This window comes from Colias eurytheme, chromosome 30 (assembly GCF_061535395.1).
Source record: "Colias eurytheme isolate Ceu_HAF_F1 chromosome 30, ilColEury1 Martin Lab GWU primary, whole genome shotgun sequence".
Lineage (NCBI taxonomy): Eukaryota > Metazoa > Arthropoda > Insecta > Lepidoptera > Pieridae > Colias > Colias eurytheme.
In genome coordinates, this window is record NC_143009.1 from 2886950 (window position 1) to 2908040 (window position 21091).

The 21091-nt window shown below is 34.2% G+C and overlaps 1 protein-coding gene across 3 annotated transcripts in view; it reads right to left on the bottom strand.

Annotated features, from left to right (window-relative positions):
• Window positions 1–19: 19 nt before the first annotated feature.
• Window positions 20–21091, bottom strand: part of LOC149895746 (juvenile hormone esterase-like) — a 32416-nt gene continuing 11344 nt past the window's right edge. Inside the window, exons 2-5 of one of the 3 annotated variants that reach the window (XM_090118475.1) lie at window positions 14970–15024; window positions 8019–8166; window positions 1166–2415; window positions 20–849 (exon numbers count right to left, since the gene is read on the bottom strand). In XM_090118475.1, the coding sequence (XP_089974601.1) occupies window positions 51–849; window positions 1166–2415; window positions 8019–8166; window positions 14970–15013 (2241 nt within the window). In that variant the 5' untranslated portion in view covers window positions 15014–15024 and the 3' untranslated portion in view covers window positions 20–50. Of the gene's footprint in view, window positions 850–1165; window positions 2416–7826; window positions 7965–8018; window positions 8167–14969; window positions 15025–21091 lie in introns of those variants that run through there. The other 2 variants (XM_090118477.1, XM_090118476.1) reach the window with 2 other exon arrangements.

Below are 21091 nucleotides of genomic sequence, written 5' to 3' on the forward strand. Positions count from 1 at the left end.
ACTAAACAACCAAAACCGTTTCAAACCGCTCGCGTCCTAAATTAGGAACTTTACTTCTTTCCGAGTGATTCGAAGAAATTGACGAATTTATTGACACCAATATTTTTGGGCAAATCGTCTTCTGGCGGATCGTTGGCTCGGACGACATCTTTAGGATTGATATTGCTATTTTGGACCATTTTTATTTCATTCGACGGCCTTGGTTTCCTTTCGACGTTGCCGTTTAGTTTATGGTCATCGAAGCCATTTTCTGTATGCGTCTCCTTATAAATGCTCATTATTTCCCGCACCGTTCGTGTTTCTTCTTTCACCGTGTTATTTTCGATTATAACAGGCTCTGTTATTTTCTCTTCTATTATTATGACGTTTTCGCCGTCTCCATTATCTATAATTGCATGTATTTCTTCGACTTGTTGCTCTATGTCCGCTATATCTTGTAAGTTAGATTTCTCTTCTACGACAATTAATGTCTCTGGTTCTTTATCATTTTCCACAGTGGTGACCGTTTGAATGATTTCCTGAACTATAATTGGCTTCGTATCTATCTCATCTTTAATTTCTGTTTCTTTTATTTCCTCTTTGAATTGTATTTCTTCTTTGAGTTTTATTTCTTCTTTGAATTGTATTTCTTCCTTTTGTGTTTCAATTACTTCTGTTTCTTCATCGTTGTTCGCTTGGTTCCAGATTTTAAAGTATTTTGCGTACATTTCATCCCAGAACTCCATTTTTTCCTTATCCGGGTTAGTTCCCATGGACAATTCGTTGCTAATGTTCAAGTAATGGAGATTGTCTTTTGTGACTGGCTGCCATGTCACGGGAATGTAGTGGTTTTCTTCTGGTGTTGGATTCCTGGAAAAATATGAGGTTATTTTCATTAAAAATTATTTTGAACATCTTTTTCATGAAATATACAATATATATACTAAGGTATATATTATACATAAGAATACAGATAATGTTAGCATTTTTTTGCTAAAATACGAAAATTTCCTATTTTTAAATTTCAATGAATTCACTGCTATCTAGCTTACTATTTAATGGAGTGAAATTTTATTTAATAACTTGGCAATTTCAATATAATTAACTCATATTTTTAATAATTATTTTTAAGTTTCATTCATTTATACCTTAACTGACACAACCTACTAAAAAGTCAAAAACTCACCCAGTTTTCGCGAAATTGGTCCACAATCTCAGCATCCGTTCTCTCATCTCAATATCTTGGGCTGTGGGTTGTATGTCTGCATGCATGTCACTCTTGAACAGATATCCCAACTCATCCATATGCCCCGATCGCTTGATCCCATAGCTATCCACCAATTTAATAGACCAGTTCAACTCGCCTATATAATCGAATTTGTAGTAATATATCGGTTTCGTTGACACTTTGACCAAGTACTGGATGAACCTATGCGTGTCTATATTGAACAAGCAGTCAGATAGCAAATGGCCTTTCTCAAAGTCACTTTCGCCTTTATAATACAAGTCTTTAATTTTGTTCGCAAGTTCTATTGCCTCTTCTGAATTTCTCTCAATGTTAAATTCCTCAGGAATGCACGCTTGTAAGTCTTTTCTTTCTATGTTATATTCGAGTGTCGTCGATCCGATCATTATGGGGATATTCGCTAGTCTACCAGACGTTAGTATATTGACGTATGGTTCTGTAAAAACTGCCTCGACACCAGGAAACTCTTTTTCAACAACTGCGCTAAAGAGGAAAGTTCCTTCTTGGTAGAACAAATCTAGTCCGTTCATTTTGACGTTCGCTTCCACGATATCTCTCACAGGCGTAGTGGTGAGGAACTCTAAAATGTCATTAAGGTCCGTTGATTCACAACCTAGTTCGTTCGCAAGCGCTCTAGCGTTTTTGATCGGATGTTTCTGGAACGTCCATTTGTTCAACGCTACTCCCGATTGAATGATCGCTTTACTGAACATGTCTTTAGTTAGAGGGCTTGCTGCTAACATGGACACCGCAGCACCACCCGCGCTTTCACCAAAAACGGTTATATTTCCCGAATTACCCCCGAAATGTTTGATATTTTCCTTCACCCATCGGAACGCTTGGACAATATCTTTAAGACCAGCGTTTCCGGGTACTTCTGGGGTGTTCAAACTGAGGAAACCAAGAGCACCACATCTGTAATTGACTGTGACGACGACCACATCTTTTTCGACGAGGTAATCACCTCCGTAATAGGCAGAACTGCCTGAGCCGTAGAGGAACCCGCCTCCATGGATGTAAAACATGACTGGTAGGAATTCCCCGTCTAAATTTGGGGTATAAACGTTCAGGAATAGGCAGTTTTCGTCTCCGACGTATGTCTTTTCAAATACTAAATCTATTTGGGGGCAAAGGTTGCCTTCTGCTGTTGCGTCTCGGACACCTTCCCATGGCTCTGGTGGTTGAGGGGCCTGAAATAGATAAGAAAAAGTTAAACATAAACAAATATTGTAAGTTATTATTCAGGGTATTTTGTTCAGTTTTTCATGTCTTTCGATTGGATTTTCTAAACAAACATAGCAAACTTTGAAGTGGATGCTTATAAAAAAGATATTTAAGGTATTCGAGATTTTTGTTCAGTTTTCTGTCTTTCGATTTGATAGTCTAAATATAAACTTTCCAATGGATACTATATAAAAATATAACCTTGATAACATAATAAAGTACATAATTATGATGTAAAAATAACTTCTTATACTATAAACATTATATAATTTATAATCTCTTCATCATCGAGGCTTATTATATTTAATTTAACTACAGGGTTTTTACGACGATCTCAGCTATCACACAACAAAACTTGAGCTGTTTATCTCCCGTCTTATTTGATCACGTTATCTTATGATAAATTTCGCTATCTTACATTTCTCACACTCTCTCGATCAGTTTGTAAGCGGGACAGGTGACTTCGATTTAAGCAATCGTAAGAGGAAGAACCAAAATTGAATAAAACAGCGTCTGTGCGGAGCACACGTGTCGGAAGTGAAACTTCTTTGCCAAGATTCAAAGATACCAAAATCGTCGTTTCATTTCATGACGTGACGGTATTGCCCTTACGCGAATTTGAAATTTTACTCTCAACGCGCTTAAAGAAGGTTCACTTCATAAATTGTTTTAAATATTAGTATAGTAATTGAAGAAGGAGAAAATAACAATTTTAAAGCTATTAACCTAAAAATAATAAATTTCATCGCAATCGGTTCAGTAGTGAAGTAGGAAAACACATGAGTTTCTTCTCAATCTTATATAACGTTTTTTTAACCTACGTGTTCTAATAAAAAAATTAATCAATGAATAATCTGTTACAAATTCCGAGTATTGTTCCTTAGACACGGTCGGAGTCATAAATTCTAAATAAATGAACACATGTGAAAAATATGTTTAATTCATTGGTATCAATCTATGACTGTGTTTGTCGTGAGTCATACATACAAACAGATAAAGAATGACCATTTGAAATTTTTAGGTGGACCGAGAATTAGAAGAAACATTTGTTTATCACTGCATTGCTCATGTTTAAGGAGTTTTTATGAGTATGTTCCTAATAATAGATTTGTTTAATTAAAATATTGCTAGTCTATACCATCAACCGACTTCAAAAAGAATTTTTCAAATCGGACCAGTGGTTCCCGAGATTAGCGTGTTCAAACAAACAAACTCTTCAGCTTAATAATATAAGTATAGATAAAAATATTTAATGAAAACGATTGTTTGATATATCTAAAGAATGTGTAGATATAGAGTATACTTCTATATTTATCTTTAATCCACAGATAATTATACTATACTAGTAATTTTATCTATTAGGAATTTTTATTGCATTATTTTAACGATATTCTGTATCGATTAGTTAATAGGTTTCATATTTATCTAAATCTAATACAAAAAAAAATCATTTTTCTTTACCTCATGAAGATTTAGGAATAAACATCATTACCTATATTATCAAATTTACGAAAAAAATATTTAGTAGGAAAGACACTAATATTTATCGAACTAACTAGGCTCTTTTAAAAGCTCTTTTTAAATCATCAAATCTTCCATTTTATTTCCTTTTAGCGTAAGGAAAAATACAATTAACAATTGGACAGTTTTCCAAACAAACACCCTTCAAATACCAAAATATCCTTAAAAACGGTGTCATCTACAAGGATATCCTTGTAAAACAACAGGATAAAGACAGTCAATTTTACTATATTTGATTTTATTCGAGTATTTTTGTCTCAACTAAACCTAGATTTCATATCCTACTAATATTATAAATGCGAAATTTTGGATGTTTGTTACTCTTTCACGCAGATAATACAAAAACCGATTACAATGAAATTTGGTAGCTGAAGACCCAGAAAAAGACATAGTCTGTTCATCCCGGAAATCCCGCAGGAACGGGAACTATGCGGGTTTTTCTTATAAACGTGAGCAAAGCCGCCGGCGGAAATCTAGCTTAAAAATATATTTTATCAGTCTGTCCGTGACCACGCTCACTTTACAAAAGTGGGATAACTAATACAATGAATAAAACCATTTATAACCTGTAAAATCTTTAAATTTAAACCTTATTACGCAGTAAAAGAATTCCTTATTGATCAGTCCAAGGTAACATTTTCAACACTGTACGAAGCCAACATAATATAGAAAAATCTATACTTCACGTTGTTAAGTAGGTTGAGGTTTTGGCAATCCTACATACAAGTTATAATATTTGGGTTTGTTCCAAAGACAATGTATGTCGGAAGTTGGAACATGCAATGATATCAATTTATATGATAAAGTGGGGTTTTTAAAATTTCACGTGTTATGCCAAAATTTAAAGTTATTATTTAGGAAGAAATAAAGACGAATAAATTTTCGATGATACTAAAAAGTAGAAACACGTACTAATAGTTAAATTAAATGGAAAAGAAAAATAGAGTAAGTAACTTCTGTACTAATTATTTGGAAATAGTCAGACGCGGCTTTTCGATGCGATTGCGATCCGTAAATATTTCCAAACTCAAACTCAAACATTTCTGAACGAAAATTGAATGATTGATAATAATAAAAGATTTAGAGATAACTTAATCGAGAACACAATAAGCAAAATATGGGTAAAAGTTACGCAAAACATTCTTACAAGATCTAACAATGAACAGTTATTACATTGTAATTTGTAACATTCAATTCTTCAAAGTTAATTATTCTCTTAATATTATTAAGCTGAAGAGTAATTGTTTGTTTGTTTGAACGCGCTAATCTCCGAAACTAGTGGTCCGATTTGAAAAATTCTTGGTGTTAATTAGCCCATTCATCGAGGAAGGCTATAGGCTATATTATATCATCACGCTAAGACCAACTGGAGCGGAGCAATGCGGGTAAAACCGCGGGGCACAGCTAGTCTGTTAATAAATTATATTTTAAATATCCTCTAACACAACCCTTTTATGTTTATCTAAACCCTTTTAACGGCCAAGCTCTTACCCCCTCCCTTGAACACAAGGTCGTGAGCTCCAGGTTGAAAATCGATAGATTAGAACTTTCCTTTCATTTTTGTATATTTCGAAGCCGAGTAGGTACAAGTGTCAGAAGTGAAACTCCTTAAGCAAGATTTAAAGATACCAAAATCGTCTCCTTACTCCATGACGTGACGGTATTGCCATGACGCGACCTTGAAATTTTACTCTCAACGCACCTTAAGAAGCCACTTCAAAAGTGATTACTGCAGGACTTTTTACTTCTTAAGTAAGGTACTTTATCAGTTTAAAGTTACAGAATAAGTGCCCGTGTACACTTAACGATTACACCTTACTTTACCACGGTCACTGTTAACATATAGAGATCATTGACGTTCCCATTCTTTTTTGGACCACAGACTAAAAAATCGTCAGTATCTCAAGAAGGTTCTGTCGAAATTTCTCTCAGCCAGGTTACCGTCTAGACTTTACTGAACTAAGTCTATTAAATACTGCAGTGAAATGGCCTCCGTGGTATTGACATGGATTTGTACGTTTTCACTACGATAAAAAAAGCATATTTTCGCCCGTTACTTCGGCCGAAAATAACAAACAGGTGAATAAATTCTTACTACTATAGTAGGTAGTTAACACGTTCTAAATGAACGATAAATAGGTATTAGTAAAACAATTAGATGTGACAGTTCGCATCGGGGGATTAAATCCGTATAAATGTCACTTTTGTTTCAATAAAAGTTACAGATTGAACGGTTTGTAAGTACAATTTAGAAAACCTGTTTTGTCAAATTAGATTGCCAATACTAGCTGTTCCATCCTGGCTTCGCTTGTGGTAAATATATAGTCAATACTCTTTAGTATTCAGGGATGACGTACAAATCCAACAGTGAAAGAATATTTCAAAATAATGGGTCCTAGTTTCTGAGATTAGCGCGTTTAAACAAACATACTGTACAACTTTATATACTAGCTGTGTCTGACGGTTTTACCCATATTCCTTCGTTCCTATTAGTCTTAGCATGATGATATATCCTTCCTCAATAAAAAGGCTATTTAACACTGAAATAATTTTTCAAATCGCACCCATTATCGTAGTAAGAATTATTCCTGAGATTAGCACGTTCAAACAAACAAACTCTTCATCTTTATGATATTTGTATAGACATAATATACGTTTTAATATTAACAGACTACTAAATTTAAGACTGAGGGAGAAAATCCATCTCTGGCTCGGGTAAGGTTATTACTATTTATGGAATTTTTCATTAGCTACCTTCATGTTATGGTTATGTTAGGTTATGCCTTTGATGTGCCCATATTAGATGGAGATTATACAAAGCAAAATGTGGTTGAAATATTAACACATCTGTTTTATCGAAAAATATTAATAATACATTATGGATATTTCGCAGAAACAAGGCTTGGGTACTCCAAGTAAATATAATAAAATAATAATTTGGAAAATCCAAAAGTGCACGCCTCATAATTTTTTTTTAATAAATATTTATTAATTATTATTTTTGTTTATTTAATAACAATTAAACCACATCGAATCAGACCCTGAAAAATGAAAGGGTTCTATTCCTGAGCATACTCAAGCGTAAGAGAAAAAAAAAGACTCGATTAGTAAAGTATTTCGGTCGCTATCGTGTTAACAAGAAAAAGGATCCGCACATACAGACACACGGACGTCCAAGACAGAACTTTTTTAAACTGTTTTTTAACTAGTTTAAATAACAAAAATGACATCAAAAATATCATGAACGTTAAAAATAGTGTTTTTTCTTAATATGTGTGTGTATGTATTATCTTACAAGTGCAATGTATGATACATAAAGACATTTTAAGTTTGAAAAATCAGATGTTTTGCGCGAAGTGACAGTAGTACCCACCTCAACGCTTCGCTTATGAGGCGTGCAATATAGTAAAATTTACTTAAGCCATAAGTTTTATATTAGATGCAGTTATAATACTAATAATTATTTTCCTAGTTTGTCGTTGATAAATACTGTAAGTACTTTAAAATAAATTTAATTAAAAATAGTTCCTCTTGTAAAGCACAAATAATTACAAGGTTTTGTATAAGGCTGCGTTTCCACCAGAGATGTACAAGGATGTATAATTGTATAGCGAGGAATGTCTTTTTAAAGAACAAATAGTGTCGTGCGAGGATGCGTTGCGAAGCTGTCGAATGTCTTCTATACATTTCCTCTCACAGCTTTGGTAGAAAAGCACCCTTAGTCTTTAAACCTTAAAGAGCCGAGCGGTGACTTCGCATACGGTATGCCCTGGAAGCTGTAGTAGCTCCTCCCTCTCACATTGTTTATCCATCACCATGGCAACCCACAAAACCTTCCACTAAGCTAAATACTCACTTTAAACCTCAAAGAGCCGAGCGGCGGCTTCGCATACGGTATGCCCTGGAAGCTATAGTAGCTCCTCCCACTTGGGGTACTGGCCAGCCTGCCCAGTAGCTCCCCTTCTGCCACTCGCACTATTGGCGTCTCGACCATTGTTTATCCATCACCATGGCAACCCACAAAAATATCCCTAAACTTCATACTCACTTTAAACCTCAAAGAGCCGAGCGGTGGCTTCGCATACGGTATGCCCTGGAAGCTATAGTAGCTCCTGCCGCTTGGGGTACTGGCCAGCCTGCCCAGCAGCTCCCCCTCAGCCACTCGCACTATTGGCGTCTCGACCATTCTGCCGCCGCTGTAAAGAGGCTCTTTGATTACATGATATCATTCTGACAGTGAATTAAACGACGCCGATTATTAGAGTGCCTACCTAGGCTATTAATTAATCGCCTGATTTCATGCATACTGCATATTACATATAAACAGGGTGTCCCACTATTGGTATACTAAGCGCGAAGGGACTTGTAGTTTTGCATACACTGATCACGTAAAAAATACTTAAACAACAAAATTACGTCATAATTTTTTTGCTAAATTTTTCCTGAAAATCTATGTTTTCTTCTCTAGCTTCGCGCAGCCGGCATATACCGCTTCTCTAATGTGAGCATTTTGTCAATGAAAACATAATTTTAAACGATATCTCACGTGCGGATGGCAAATTTGGGCGTGTTGCTTGTTAGGGGTGTATACATAGAGTTTTAAGAATTCGTCTATCCGAAAAAATAATGCGTCTGGAATTTTATAAGTATTTTTTACGTACTCAGCGTATGCAAAACTATAACCTTCTTTGAGCTTAGTATACCAAAAGTGTGACACCCTGTATACAGCTATCCTTCTACCTATCGCTTCTTTTTTATTGTGTATTGTGATATAATAGGAAAAACAAAAAGTCATTGGCTGACCCTTTTATAAATCTTCTGAAATTCAATGACGAAACAAACACCACAAACAGAAGATCATTACTATATAAACGCTCTGAAGTTTTGTTTGTGTTGTAACTTTTTCATATTATTATTGATTAATATAAAGGAAGAAAAACGTCCAATGACCTAATTCTAATAAAACAAAAGCAAATACAACCGCTTAACAAATGAGTAACTACGTAATTAGTTAAGCATCAGATTAGACATTCATGTAGACAGAAAGCGTTGGAATTTCTACATATCTACATAGTACCTACATAATAAATACTACGTCTACTATCTATTTCATGATGCATTTACACATTCGTTGCTTCGCCTTGTGATTCGACGAAACATTCGATCGGGATGCGAACCACTGCTCGCACATTCGTCTTCGCTCTTATTGGAAAAAATTGGTCTACAAACCGGTAACACGAATCTTATGAGTGCAAACTAAATGAAGCGATATGATTATTTACAAACACATTCCTCGCTACACACCCTCGCACATTATTAGTGGAAAAACGCCCTAAAGCGAGTGGATTGATTACACGTACGTGTTCTTTATTCGGTTCGCTTATAACCTCGCTATTCGTGCGATTGTGTATATGCACCATTAATGTTCTCGTCTTAATTCCACAAACATAATATTAATAAGATAGGATTTTTATACTTCTGCATATCTAGATTGGACTGGAATATAAGTAAAATTTATATAATAACTAGCGGTCCGCCCCGGCTTCGCCCGTGGTACATGTTTACGTTTTCTATACATAAGAACCATCCTCGTACTTCAAGGAATATAATAAAAAAAGAATTATCGAAATCGGTTCAGCCGTTCTCGAGTTATGCGCTTACCAACACATTTTGCGATTCATTTTTATATATAAGAAGAAGAAGAAGAAGAAGACAAGCAATTATGTCATCGGTTATAATAAATCTATGGTTTAGGAGACAAAAACAAATCATATCTTATTTGATACAGACAGGTCATTAAATTCCAATTATAGCCCTACTGATAACTAATCGTTTTAATTTTGAATATATTTTTTTTTTCTAGAAAACAACGTACTTTTAATTTATTTAATCTTTCGTTATTTTTAAAGTGAAAAATAAAGATTCTTCTTCTCTAGGGCCGTTCAATGCAAAATTTCAAGGTCGCGTCATGGCAGTTCCTTCACTGCATGAGGTATCAGGTAGGTAAGGCGACGATTTTGGTACCTACATTTGAATCTTGTCAAAGAAGTTTCACTTCTGAACCGTGTGCTCGGTACACACGCTCTTTTTTATTAAAACAACATTGCTACCAAAAGATTCTTGATTCAACTCTAATGAAGAAAGGAAAAAAAATCAAATTCTGTTCACCAAGAGCGTACTTAGTTACTGAGTTACATACATACAAAACACAACTGAATTGACAACATATCCATTCTATTGAAGATCTATATCTTAATCTCATGTTATCGACACACAATTGATAAAATATTTGTGATATGACTTTAACAAAAATTTTGTGACTTTGAGTTCTTGACAATTCATAGATATATAACAAAAAATATCACATCTTTTAACCAATACATAGTGTAAAGTGTCGCTTTCCGCTGTGTGTCTGTCCGTCTGCCCCAATGTATTTAAAACTACGCTACGCAATTTGATGTGATTTCTCTAATAGATAATGTGGTTCTCGAGGAAGGTTTAAATCTCTAATTTGTTAAGTTATAGAAAACTTAACTACTTACTTACTTACTTTTAGTGTACCTAAGCACTATAAATATGAATCTATCTGTCCGTTATGTTATCACCCCTAAGTCACTGAATCGTTTTCTATAAAATATAACAGCAGAGAGAGATAGAAATTGTATCTAAACATCTATCCCAAATAAGGTGGGAATGTCATAGATTAATAATTCTAGTCCGAAAATTGACATTTTACATTTTATTTATACAACATGAATAAACATCTATACATATATAAATAAATAAACATCTACCGACTCGAAAAGATCATTGATGTGTGAAATTTTCCCTAAGGTTCATTCAAAATATATTTCAATATACTCAAACTAAATCAATAAAGTCCCTTAATATTAAAACTGTTTAATTCAACGATAACAATTCACACAAAAATGCACGTTTACATAACTAGTTTTTATATTATTCAACAATCAATAACAATTTTTAAATACCTTGAAATTAACTACTTTCAATAATCACACAACACGAATCGCAAAACCACAATTAGCCAACAAAATTTAGCACTCCATTATCCCTATTGCGCCCGCATTTAGCCAGGAAATTTTAGCAGTCCATTCCTGGATTTTAGCAGTAAATTTTTACGTAACTCACCTGTGTATTAACTTACACCTGAGGCACAACTAAGTCACGAGTCAAATTGATAAGATTGTCGTAACATAGTGGAACAAAAATAACATCTTTAGGGCTTATCGTGTTCGGTTGCGTCATGAGTGTTTTAGTAATTTGTTAAAATTGTTTATACGTTAGGAATAGATAAATTTTGGATTACTAACATCAGTAGGTACCTATGTCTGTGTCTTATTGATAAGCATATATTATTTTTGAGACTTATAAAATAATAAAAAAAACATTTTATTAACAAGCGCCACTTTTATTCAATGGTTATTTTTTTAGACCGGGAGATACTGACACAAAATTTCGAGTCATTTGTAACAGGATGGCGGTTCTACAGGGGTCTTTGTACGCAATGACAAAAAGAAAAATGATGGTATGAACGCTGGTACCGGTGGGTTAGTCGCGTGGGCGTAAGTCGAACTCGTCGGAAAAATAGCGAAAGTCAAACGATTTGTAACACAAAAATTTTAGAATTTACCGATAGCCCATAAAAAAGAAGTAGGCGGTAGTGTCATGCCATACTTTTCCGGTGTGACTTACAGCCCGCCATACCGACGCGAATATGTTGATTTAAATAAAAAAATTATTCAACCATTTGTATCAGGCTAACTTTTGCACAGGTAACCATCGTCGTGCAGCCATTTACGAAAATCGCCATGCCATACTTTTCGGACGATTCCAAATCGTCGCCATACCGCCGAAAATCTGCAAAATTTTTTTATTTCGCCTATCTTTTTGTACCAGTATTGCATTTGGCTTTTTGGAGAGTATTTGATAAAATGTGACCATTATCATATTTGCCATACTTCTAGTAGGGGGAAAAAGTGCTGTCATACTTGAAAAATAAATTTATTATTAATTTATATAAGTGAAGATTTCCAACACCTAGATCTTTGAAATTTTGTATTTATATTCGTTGATCCTCAAACTTACAGGAAAAATAAGTGCCATACTGTTACAAATCGTTTGACTTTCGCTATTTTCCGACGAGTTCGACTAACGCCCACGCAACTAAGCCACCGGTACCAGCGTTCACACCATCATTTTTCTTTTTGTCATTGCGTACTAAGAACCCTGTAGAACCGCCATCCTGTTACAAATGACTCGAAATTTTGTGTCAGTATCTCCCGGTCTATTTATCGGTAGACACTTCGTATGGTCTCTTGAACTGTATTTTAAAGTTTATGTTTTATGTTTCACTAGTTTAATTTTTATAACTTTTACACTAATAGAAGAATCTACTTAACCTTAAAAAGTTAACAAAGGTAGGTATTATATTATTGTATGTAAGTATCTGCTTTACCTATAAATAGGAAGCAACGAGAGAGACTGTTACGAATATTTTCTTATTTTATTTTAATTTATGTGGATATCGTCTGCTATATTTATACGTATTTAACAAATTAAACAATTTGAAATAAATTTAACACACTTCATAATAAATAATATCATTAATACCATATTAATCGTTAATTACTTACCAATAGACCATTTTAGGATAAACCATTGCACAACCTGACGAAAATCTATACGTCTTACTTATATTAGTATGTCCACACTCCTCTTTTATATACGGTATAACGTTAATATTTTTAGTCAAATCCTCGCTTAAAGTATCCAAATTCGTTGTCCAAATATTATCGGAATTCTTTACGCAATCGGAAATCTTCTTATTTACCGGTTTCTTGCCTAGTGTTATGAGCCTCGACTCTCTGGCTAGTAAGAAGCGAAATACTGTTCTTTTTAAAATTAGCAATTCTTCTAGGCTTCTAGCCATATACAGTTATCTCAAAAAGAAACAAACACAGACAAATAATTCACCAGTTTATAGAAATTCACACTTTTTCCTTTTCTATTTAAATTTTAAATTTAGAACATTTTCACTGAGCACGTTTTTCAAATTCTGGAAACGTCCAACATTCAAACTGAATTTAAATTTCGAATTACCCGATTCTAAAATTAAATGTTTCAAAAAATTCTAGACTAAGATTCTAACGAATACCGATACCTATACGATCCCGTAAACTGAATTATATTGTCTTACGCAAAATTTACGCAAGAGTGGAATTTTCAAGAACAATAAAACTGAAAAAAAATCGGTCAAGTGCGAGTCGGACTCTCCACCACGGGTTCCGTACAAAAAATCTATAGAGCAACTTACAAAAAAATTCGATATTCATCCAATTTATGCATCTCTATAGATGCCTGTGCCAGTGTGCATCCTTTAGATGCGAAACACATCATTTCTGAAATTTTAAATAACTCTCGGTTCATGTGATACCTACAGCCTGATGACAGACGGATACACAGAAGAACAGACAGACGTACAACAAAGTCTTAGTAATATAGGGTCCCGTTTTATCTTCTAGGTACGGAACCCTAAAAACGTGACATGATGGATTGTTTACTTCAGAGGCAACAGCCGCTAAATGTGTTTGTATACGCTCTTATTACAATACATATAGAGTCTATTATTGAAATACAAATATAGGTAGTAACTTTATAACCGATATATATTTCCGAAATTACATTACAACAGTACAAAATGATGTCGTGAATGAATCATTACAATATACCTGTGAATTATTACTTCTACAATATACATAATACGTAATATCGAATATGGTACGTGTTCTTTTGCTAGACCATTCAGGCTTCGATCTTTATACGAATAGATTCATCTTAATATCAATTTCGATTAGCCATCTTCAGAAAATGGTCCAGACTTATGATTGCAGATTGTTCGATTCCTAGACATAGTAAAGGGTTCAATGGTAATAGGGCGATTCGTATTTTTTTTTGTGTGGTGTCTCTGAATATTAGCCAGAAGTATTTCAACATTTTAACGCGGACGCGTGGGTGAACTGAAGGTTCACCCTGGTAGCGACATGCGCAAGGGCGTCCCCCCTTGACGGGGATCTCGAACCTCGGCTTGGGCTGTCGCTTGAGTGGAGGAGACCGGAAGGGGCCTAGTCGGACGGGATTCGTCAATGTGTATGATGTGTGTATGAATATCGCTAGGAAAGTACAAATATCAATAATTTATCTATATGACTTTATAATTACGTGTATCTATTATAAATTTATCATCGATCCAGACAAATTACATAATTAAGATATCTATCTACATAGATAAACAGATAAACGAACTTAACATTGTGCTAATTTTAAAGGATCTATGTTCGATCGTATCTTTTTTATCTTTTACAATCTAAAATCTTTAAATCCTTAAAACTATTACTTTTTTTATTGTTTAGAATACTCTTATTTTAATTGGAAAAAATAATTGCCACTTATTTTCTATGTAATAATACATACACGTATTAAGTATTATTACAACAGTAATAATACTTAATTAATACGTAGGTATTATAACATTATTATTTATTTCCCAAATGTAAATCTAATATATAAAATTTCCGTGTCACAATGTTAGTTACCATAGTCCTCTAAAACGGCTAGACCGATTCTCATGAAATTTTCAGTGCATATCGGGTAGGCCTGAGAATCAGCCAACATCTATTTTTCATACCCCTAAATGACAACGTTTGCCGGAACAGCTAGTTAATATCTAAATTAGCTTATTTAAGTCAATGGTTAGTGGTTAATATCTGTTAGCGGGTTAGTAGCATTAATGTTAGTAGCTAACAACCATTTTACGCTTAGCAGCATTGATGGTAGTAGCTAACAACCATTTTACGCTTAGTAGCATTCATGTTAGTAGCTAAAAACCAAAATACGGTTAGTAGCATTAATGTTAGTAGCTAAAAACCATTTTACGGTTAGTAGCATATATGTTAGTAGCTAATAACCATTTTCGACTCACCGTAAGTCATCTAAAAACTCGTTCACTACATCTATGGTCGTCATTTTTTATGTTGCTGTAAAAAATAAAATATTATTAAATAAAATATGAAAATAAAACAATAAATTATTTATTTTGATGGTAGATTTGTACTCGTTGTTAGTTTTAATAATAATAAAAACCAAGAATTAATTTATATGGCCTAACGAATATTCATATAATAGTAGAAAACTTCTCCATACACTGTACTATTGTTAATCATCCTTTGGTTAAAAAAAACACGCATAAACTCATGAAATTATTGTATTGTCAGCGATCCTTGATAAGCGTACAAAGAATGAATTAAATCAATCCATTTAAAGTGGGTCAAAATTGAGTATAAAGGAGTCGATTACATACAAACATACAGGTGAAGCTAATAAAAGCGTGAGCCTCGTTCGCTTTTGGGAATGTTAGTTAAAATGTCGAATCAATGCAGATGATGTTATACAAAAATATTTCTATAATTATAAACCTCAAAGGTGACTGATATAGTTATCTATCAACGCACAGCCCAAACCACTGGACGTATCGGGCTGAAATTTGGCGTGCAGGTAGATGTTAGGACGTAGGCATCCGCTAAGAAAGGATTTCCCGAAATTCTTGCGGGAACGGGGAAAAACGGGGATGCACGTACAAAGTCGTGGGCGGGAGGTAGTATTAATATAAAGAGGTGACTGGTTAAGGAGAGCTATGAAATCAGTTTGGCCCATGACGTGTGACTATCAGACAATAGCATACCCATATTCAAAACAATGGCCACTATTTAAATCGTCTGTTAATAAATAATAAATATTGTTTAATAATATCGCGTGTTGAATGAGAAATAACGTGTGAATGTTGCTATAATATATTTGTGTACGAGTCATTTTTTAACCGACTTCAAAAAAAAGGAGGAGGTTATCAATTCGGCCGGTATGTTTTTTTTTTTTTTTTTTTTTTTTATGTATGTACACCGATTACTCCGTGGTTTCTGAACCGATTTACGTGATTCTTTTTTTGTTCGATGCGGGATGGTGTCGAATTGGTCCCATAAAAATTTAATTGGGATAGGCCCAGTAGTTTTTATTTTATGAGCATTTTTGTCTGTATTTGTAAATGTTGCAAGTGCAAGTTTGAAGTCGGTTGTTTTTAACGCAGTTATTGACTTGTTAAGGTTTTCCTTTAAGGTGGTATACCGGCATTGAGGCAAAGTCTTCAAATAGGAAAACAAATATCTTTGTCATCTCGATGTTAAAGGACATTCAGCAGAAAAATTATATTTAGAAAGTATAAGCATCCTGGCACGAAACGAATATTAATTTGTCTTTCCACAGTACAAAACTACACTTAATTTGGTTCTAAATAGCGTCTCTAAAACTACTCTCCGTTAACATGATTCAGTTCAAAACAAAACTCGATGACCCAGCAAAAGTTCTTCCTAGATATCCCTATCATATTTTTCTGCATCAACGGCAAAGAAGCTGTTGGGGCGCCTGATAGTACTCTACCACTGCCAATAAACATTTGCAGAGGCTTAAGGTCGATTAGATGACGTTAAAAGGAAAGGGGATACAGAAATTATTGACGGAATATAAGAAAGAATGAGAAGAATTAAAAATATCAATAAAAACGTATGCCGAGCACACGTGTCAGAAGTGTTTGTGAAAGTTCTTTGGCAAGTTTCAAAGATACCAAAATCACCGCTTTACTCCATGACGGTATTGCCATGACGCGACCTTGAAATTCTACTCTCAACGCGCCTAAAGAAGTTTCACACGCACTTCAAAAGACGACCTATCTTCAGACCTACCACAAACAATCCGTTTCGGCAGAGTATGGCCACAAAACGCACACGACTTTTTACTTTGAATTTATATAGCTATATACATAATAGTTTTTAGTGTCGACCTTCACACACAAGTAAGACTAACGAACGCAGGTATTACACGTAATCCTGTTTGCTATCTAACATGAAGTATCAAAGTATTGAACGACAGTACATTTCTTTTAAAGTTACATTTTATAATCCCATTCGCTTCGTTGAACAAAAATGTTCTGCATAAAGACAGTAACTACGAGTAAATTGTTTCCTTGTTTCCTGAACTAAAAATTGATTTGGTATTGTAAAGTACCTATATATAAAAGTTAGGTAAAGGTGGAATTTCATAGTAATAATAAGTTTTGCATCACCCTATCAAATCATGCTAAGTCACTACATAGTATAAAACTAAGTCGCTTTCTCTGTCCCTATGTCCCTTTGTATGCTTAAATCTTTAAAACTACGCAACGGATTTTGATGCGGTTTTTTTTAATAGATAGAGTGATTCAAGAGGTTTTAGTATATAATTTATTAGGTTTTAGACAAAGCGGGCGAAGCCGCGGGCGGTAAGCTAGTATATTATAAAAGATGTTTTCCCTCCTTTCATCCAATTCTGCAAATAAATTCATAATTATAGATTAGTTTTCAACTAAAAACAGAATCGTCATAATGCATAGATTAATATTTGTCAGCGGTTCGGAAAGCAGTTCAAACTAAGCATAAGGTTCTATAACTTATTTATTTATATATTTTAACATACATTAAAAACACAAGAAGCCACACCACGTTTCCACATTTAACATCACTGTGTCACCAACAATACCTCAAGGGATATCCGTTAAATTCAAAATGACTAAACATATGGCATGCGCACACGCATGACTCACGTCTTACGATTTCACCGCGAAATCCATAATCATTCAGAATCTATTACATAGTAAACACTTGAACGCGTATGTACTATAAAACTATATCTGATGGTATCATCATTCTAACCCCACTGTGTCAAATTATTTTAGTGTAAACAAGCGTAGAGCATTCTTTCGTTATTCCTAGTGCGTTCGAAAAGATTCCATGCAATGTTCAAATACTGAACAACACTAAATACGAGTTATTGTTTACACTAAAAGATCACGAAAGAATGCTCTTGCTCTATGTTCATTTGATGTAAATGCACCGTATCTCGAAGAAACTACGGAACGAATTTGGATGCAACTTTACTAGTAATATAGGTACCTATTATGTTATACATCAGAATAACAGAAGAATCTTTTTTTTTTTGTAACCTTTATGTATATTTTGTTTCTTGCACAATACAGTGTTAAATAAATAAATAACAGAAGAATCTATTTATATAAATATTTCATACTAGCTTTCCGCCCGCGGCTTCGCCCGCGTTTTCAAAGAAAAACCTGTTCCCGTAGGATTTCCGGGATAAAACCTATCCTATGTCCTTTCTCGGGTATCAAAATATCTCAATACCAAATTTCATGCAAATTGGTTCAGTAGTTAAGGCGTGATTGAGTAACAGACAGACAGACAGAGTTACTTTCGCATTTATAATATTAGTATGGATAATATAGTTTTTTGCTGGTGCAACCACGCGGCATAGCTAGTATAGGTAAGGATGATGCAAAACTATAGAGCCCCATTCGACGAAATTTTTGGTTCGAAGTGTGCATGAGCAGACTTTAAATGTATAGAATTTACTTAGCAGCAATGGCCAAGGTCATGAATTAAATTTAATGGACAGAGGACGATTGAAATTTGAAACCGATCCTTTTGTATTTATTATTCATGGTCAATTTTAATACAATAAAGAGTAATATTTCTGTTTATCTTCTTGAATCTAAACAAATTATACGAGCTACATTTTTAATTGTTACACAGCGCCTCATGTAATCGAGGCGAATGTCCAATAAAATATGTTCGCCAATCTGGTGACACAAACAACCTAAAACTATGATTCATAGAACATTCAGAAGAGCTACGTGAGTGCGAGTTCAATAAATACTATTAGTAAATAGTGACAATACAAGCCAAACAGATAAAACGAGATCTTATCACAGACTCGAAATCATAGATAACATAGATAGGGTCCACTAACACTTCTGCGTTATACTAAAACAGTTCATCATCATCATCAGCCCATATATCCCATTGCTGGGACACGGGCCACCTATGAGGGTACAGGCCATAATGCACCACGCTGGCCAATTGCGGACAGATGTCACATGTCGTCGAACTTTTGATTCTTCGACATGCGACTAAACACTACTAAAACAGTTATATTTGCGTAATCCTAGAAGGTAAATGGTCCTTATTTGATTTACCTCCACTTCTGACCTCTATGCAATGGTATTTACTATTTTCCCTGTAGATAATGTTTCATTTATTGACCGGAATATAGAAACTTTTAATGTAATAACTATAATTATTTTAGTATACAAAGCTGGTGAATTTTTGTTTGCTTGAATGCGTTAATCTCAGAAATTATTGATCCGATTTGATAAATTATTTCAGTAATAGATAGCCCTTTTATCGAGCATCACGCTAAGACCGACACAGAAGCAAAATTTAATTATTATAATTATAACATTAAGTACTGCTTCTTTGTCTTTTTTGTTCACATTTCATTTTTATTCACTGGCACAATTGATTTCAGAAAAACGTGTGCTTTCTGCGGCCGAAATAGTTAATGTAAAAGATTTCGTATCGTCTGTATTGTTTAAGGTAGGAAATCTTGATGCGTTGCACAAATAAGTACCTGAGTTAACTGATAAAGTGCTGATTTTCTCAAGAGAGTTAAGAGAAATTTTGGCACAAAATAACGATTCTAAAACCCTTAAAGGTAGCCTGCTGCTACTATATAAACAAAATGTCCAGAAAGAATTTGCGAGACCCTGATATTTTTCACCTGTTCTCCGAAAAAATCAATTCTATAGTACAATATAATAAATAAAGTACTTTATAGTACGATATTGTATTCGGTAAGGTCAAGTTTCTTGTCATTCAAGGCATGCTACACATGTATTTAATTGTTGTAGATTCTTGTAGGTTGCATATATTTACCGTGTGTGTGAAAATTAACTTTCGCTTCTTTCTTAATATTCATAAAAGTCTATCTAACTTACATAATCACAACAATATTGAAAATTCAAAATTCCTTAATCCAGCTCGAAGGACCTGTACCGTTTCGGTGATGTCTTAAAGCAATACTAATTCCAGTGTGGGAAAGTGATGGCGCTAGACGACTAATATAGCTCTGCCTTGTTCCCATACTGGAATTAGTACTGCTTTAAGACGTCACAGCAGCTAAGGTCCTTCGAGTCCGTTAAGAAAATCTAAACACGTAAATGTTTGATTCAAAATTTCTTATAGACTATCTAAATAGGCATTTATGATTAAAATAGCGAAATATAACTTCATAGAATGCTTAGTGTATACAAACTACGTTCTTCAAGTCAAAAGCAAGATTTGGCTACATAAAACGTCCTTATACTTTCGAAGATGTAAAACTGTGTGAAGAAAGTGATGACGTCACAAATTGTAATTACCGTGTCGCGTGATAAGAGCTGAAAGTTATACATTAGCAAATAGTTTCAAGGCTGAGTAGCGGAGATAATTCGATGGAGCACATTGTAATTGTAACAATTGTGATTTTGTATGATGATTTTATTCTGTAACGATTCTTTGGTCGTCAATTCTATTAATCCTTCTATTATTATGAACGCGAAAGTTTGTAAGTATGGTTGGATGTTTGTTGCTCTTTCACGTAAAATCAGCTGATCGGGTCTGTATAAAGTTTGGTTGACAGATTGCTTTTAGTCTGGATTAGCATTTAGGCTACCTTTTACGCAGGTTTACTTTTTTACCAACCTAACATGCTAGTGAATGCCATTTTAAACCAAAATACGCAAAACTATCTATATTAACGATTTTAAATACAAATCATACTATTAATTATTAATTGAATGAAACTACACGAACGCGACGATTTACACAATTTACTTCCACCTTTAGGAAGTCGAACCATTTTTAATCCTGCCATAAAATTGAAAACTCTCACTAACAAGATAACTTGCAATAGAAAATTTCTTCATGCAATATGTAATGCACATCTCTCGAGTATTTAAAATGTACATTGCTCATTGAATAATGCTGTGCCTCCAGTGAATAAGGGAGTAAGACGAGTTATTCCCTTTGGTTTTTATTGCACCATTGGATTCAGCTCGTCAAAATACACAACATATCAAAAGGTCATATCTCTAGCTGCGTCCTTACCCATTTTTTCGAATGACCC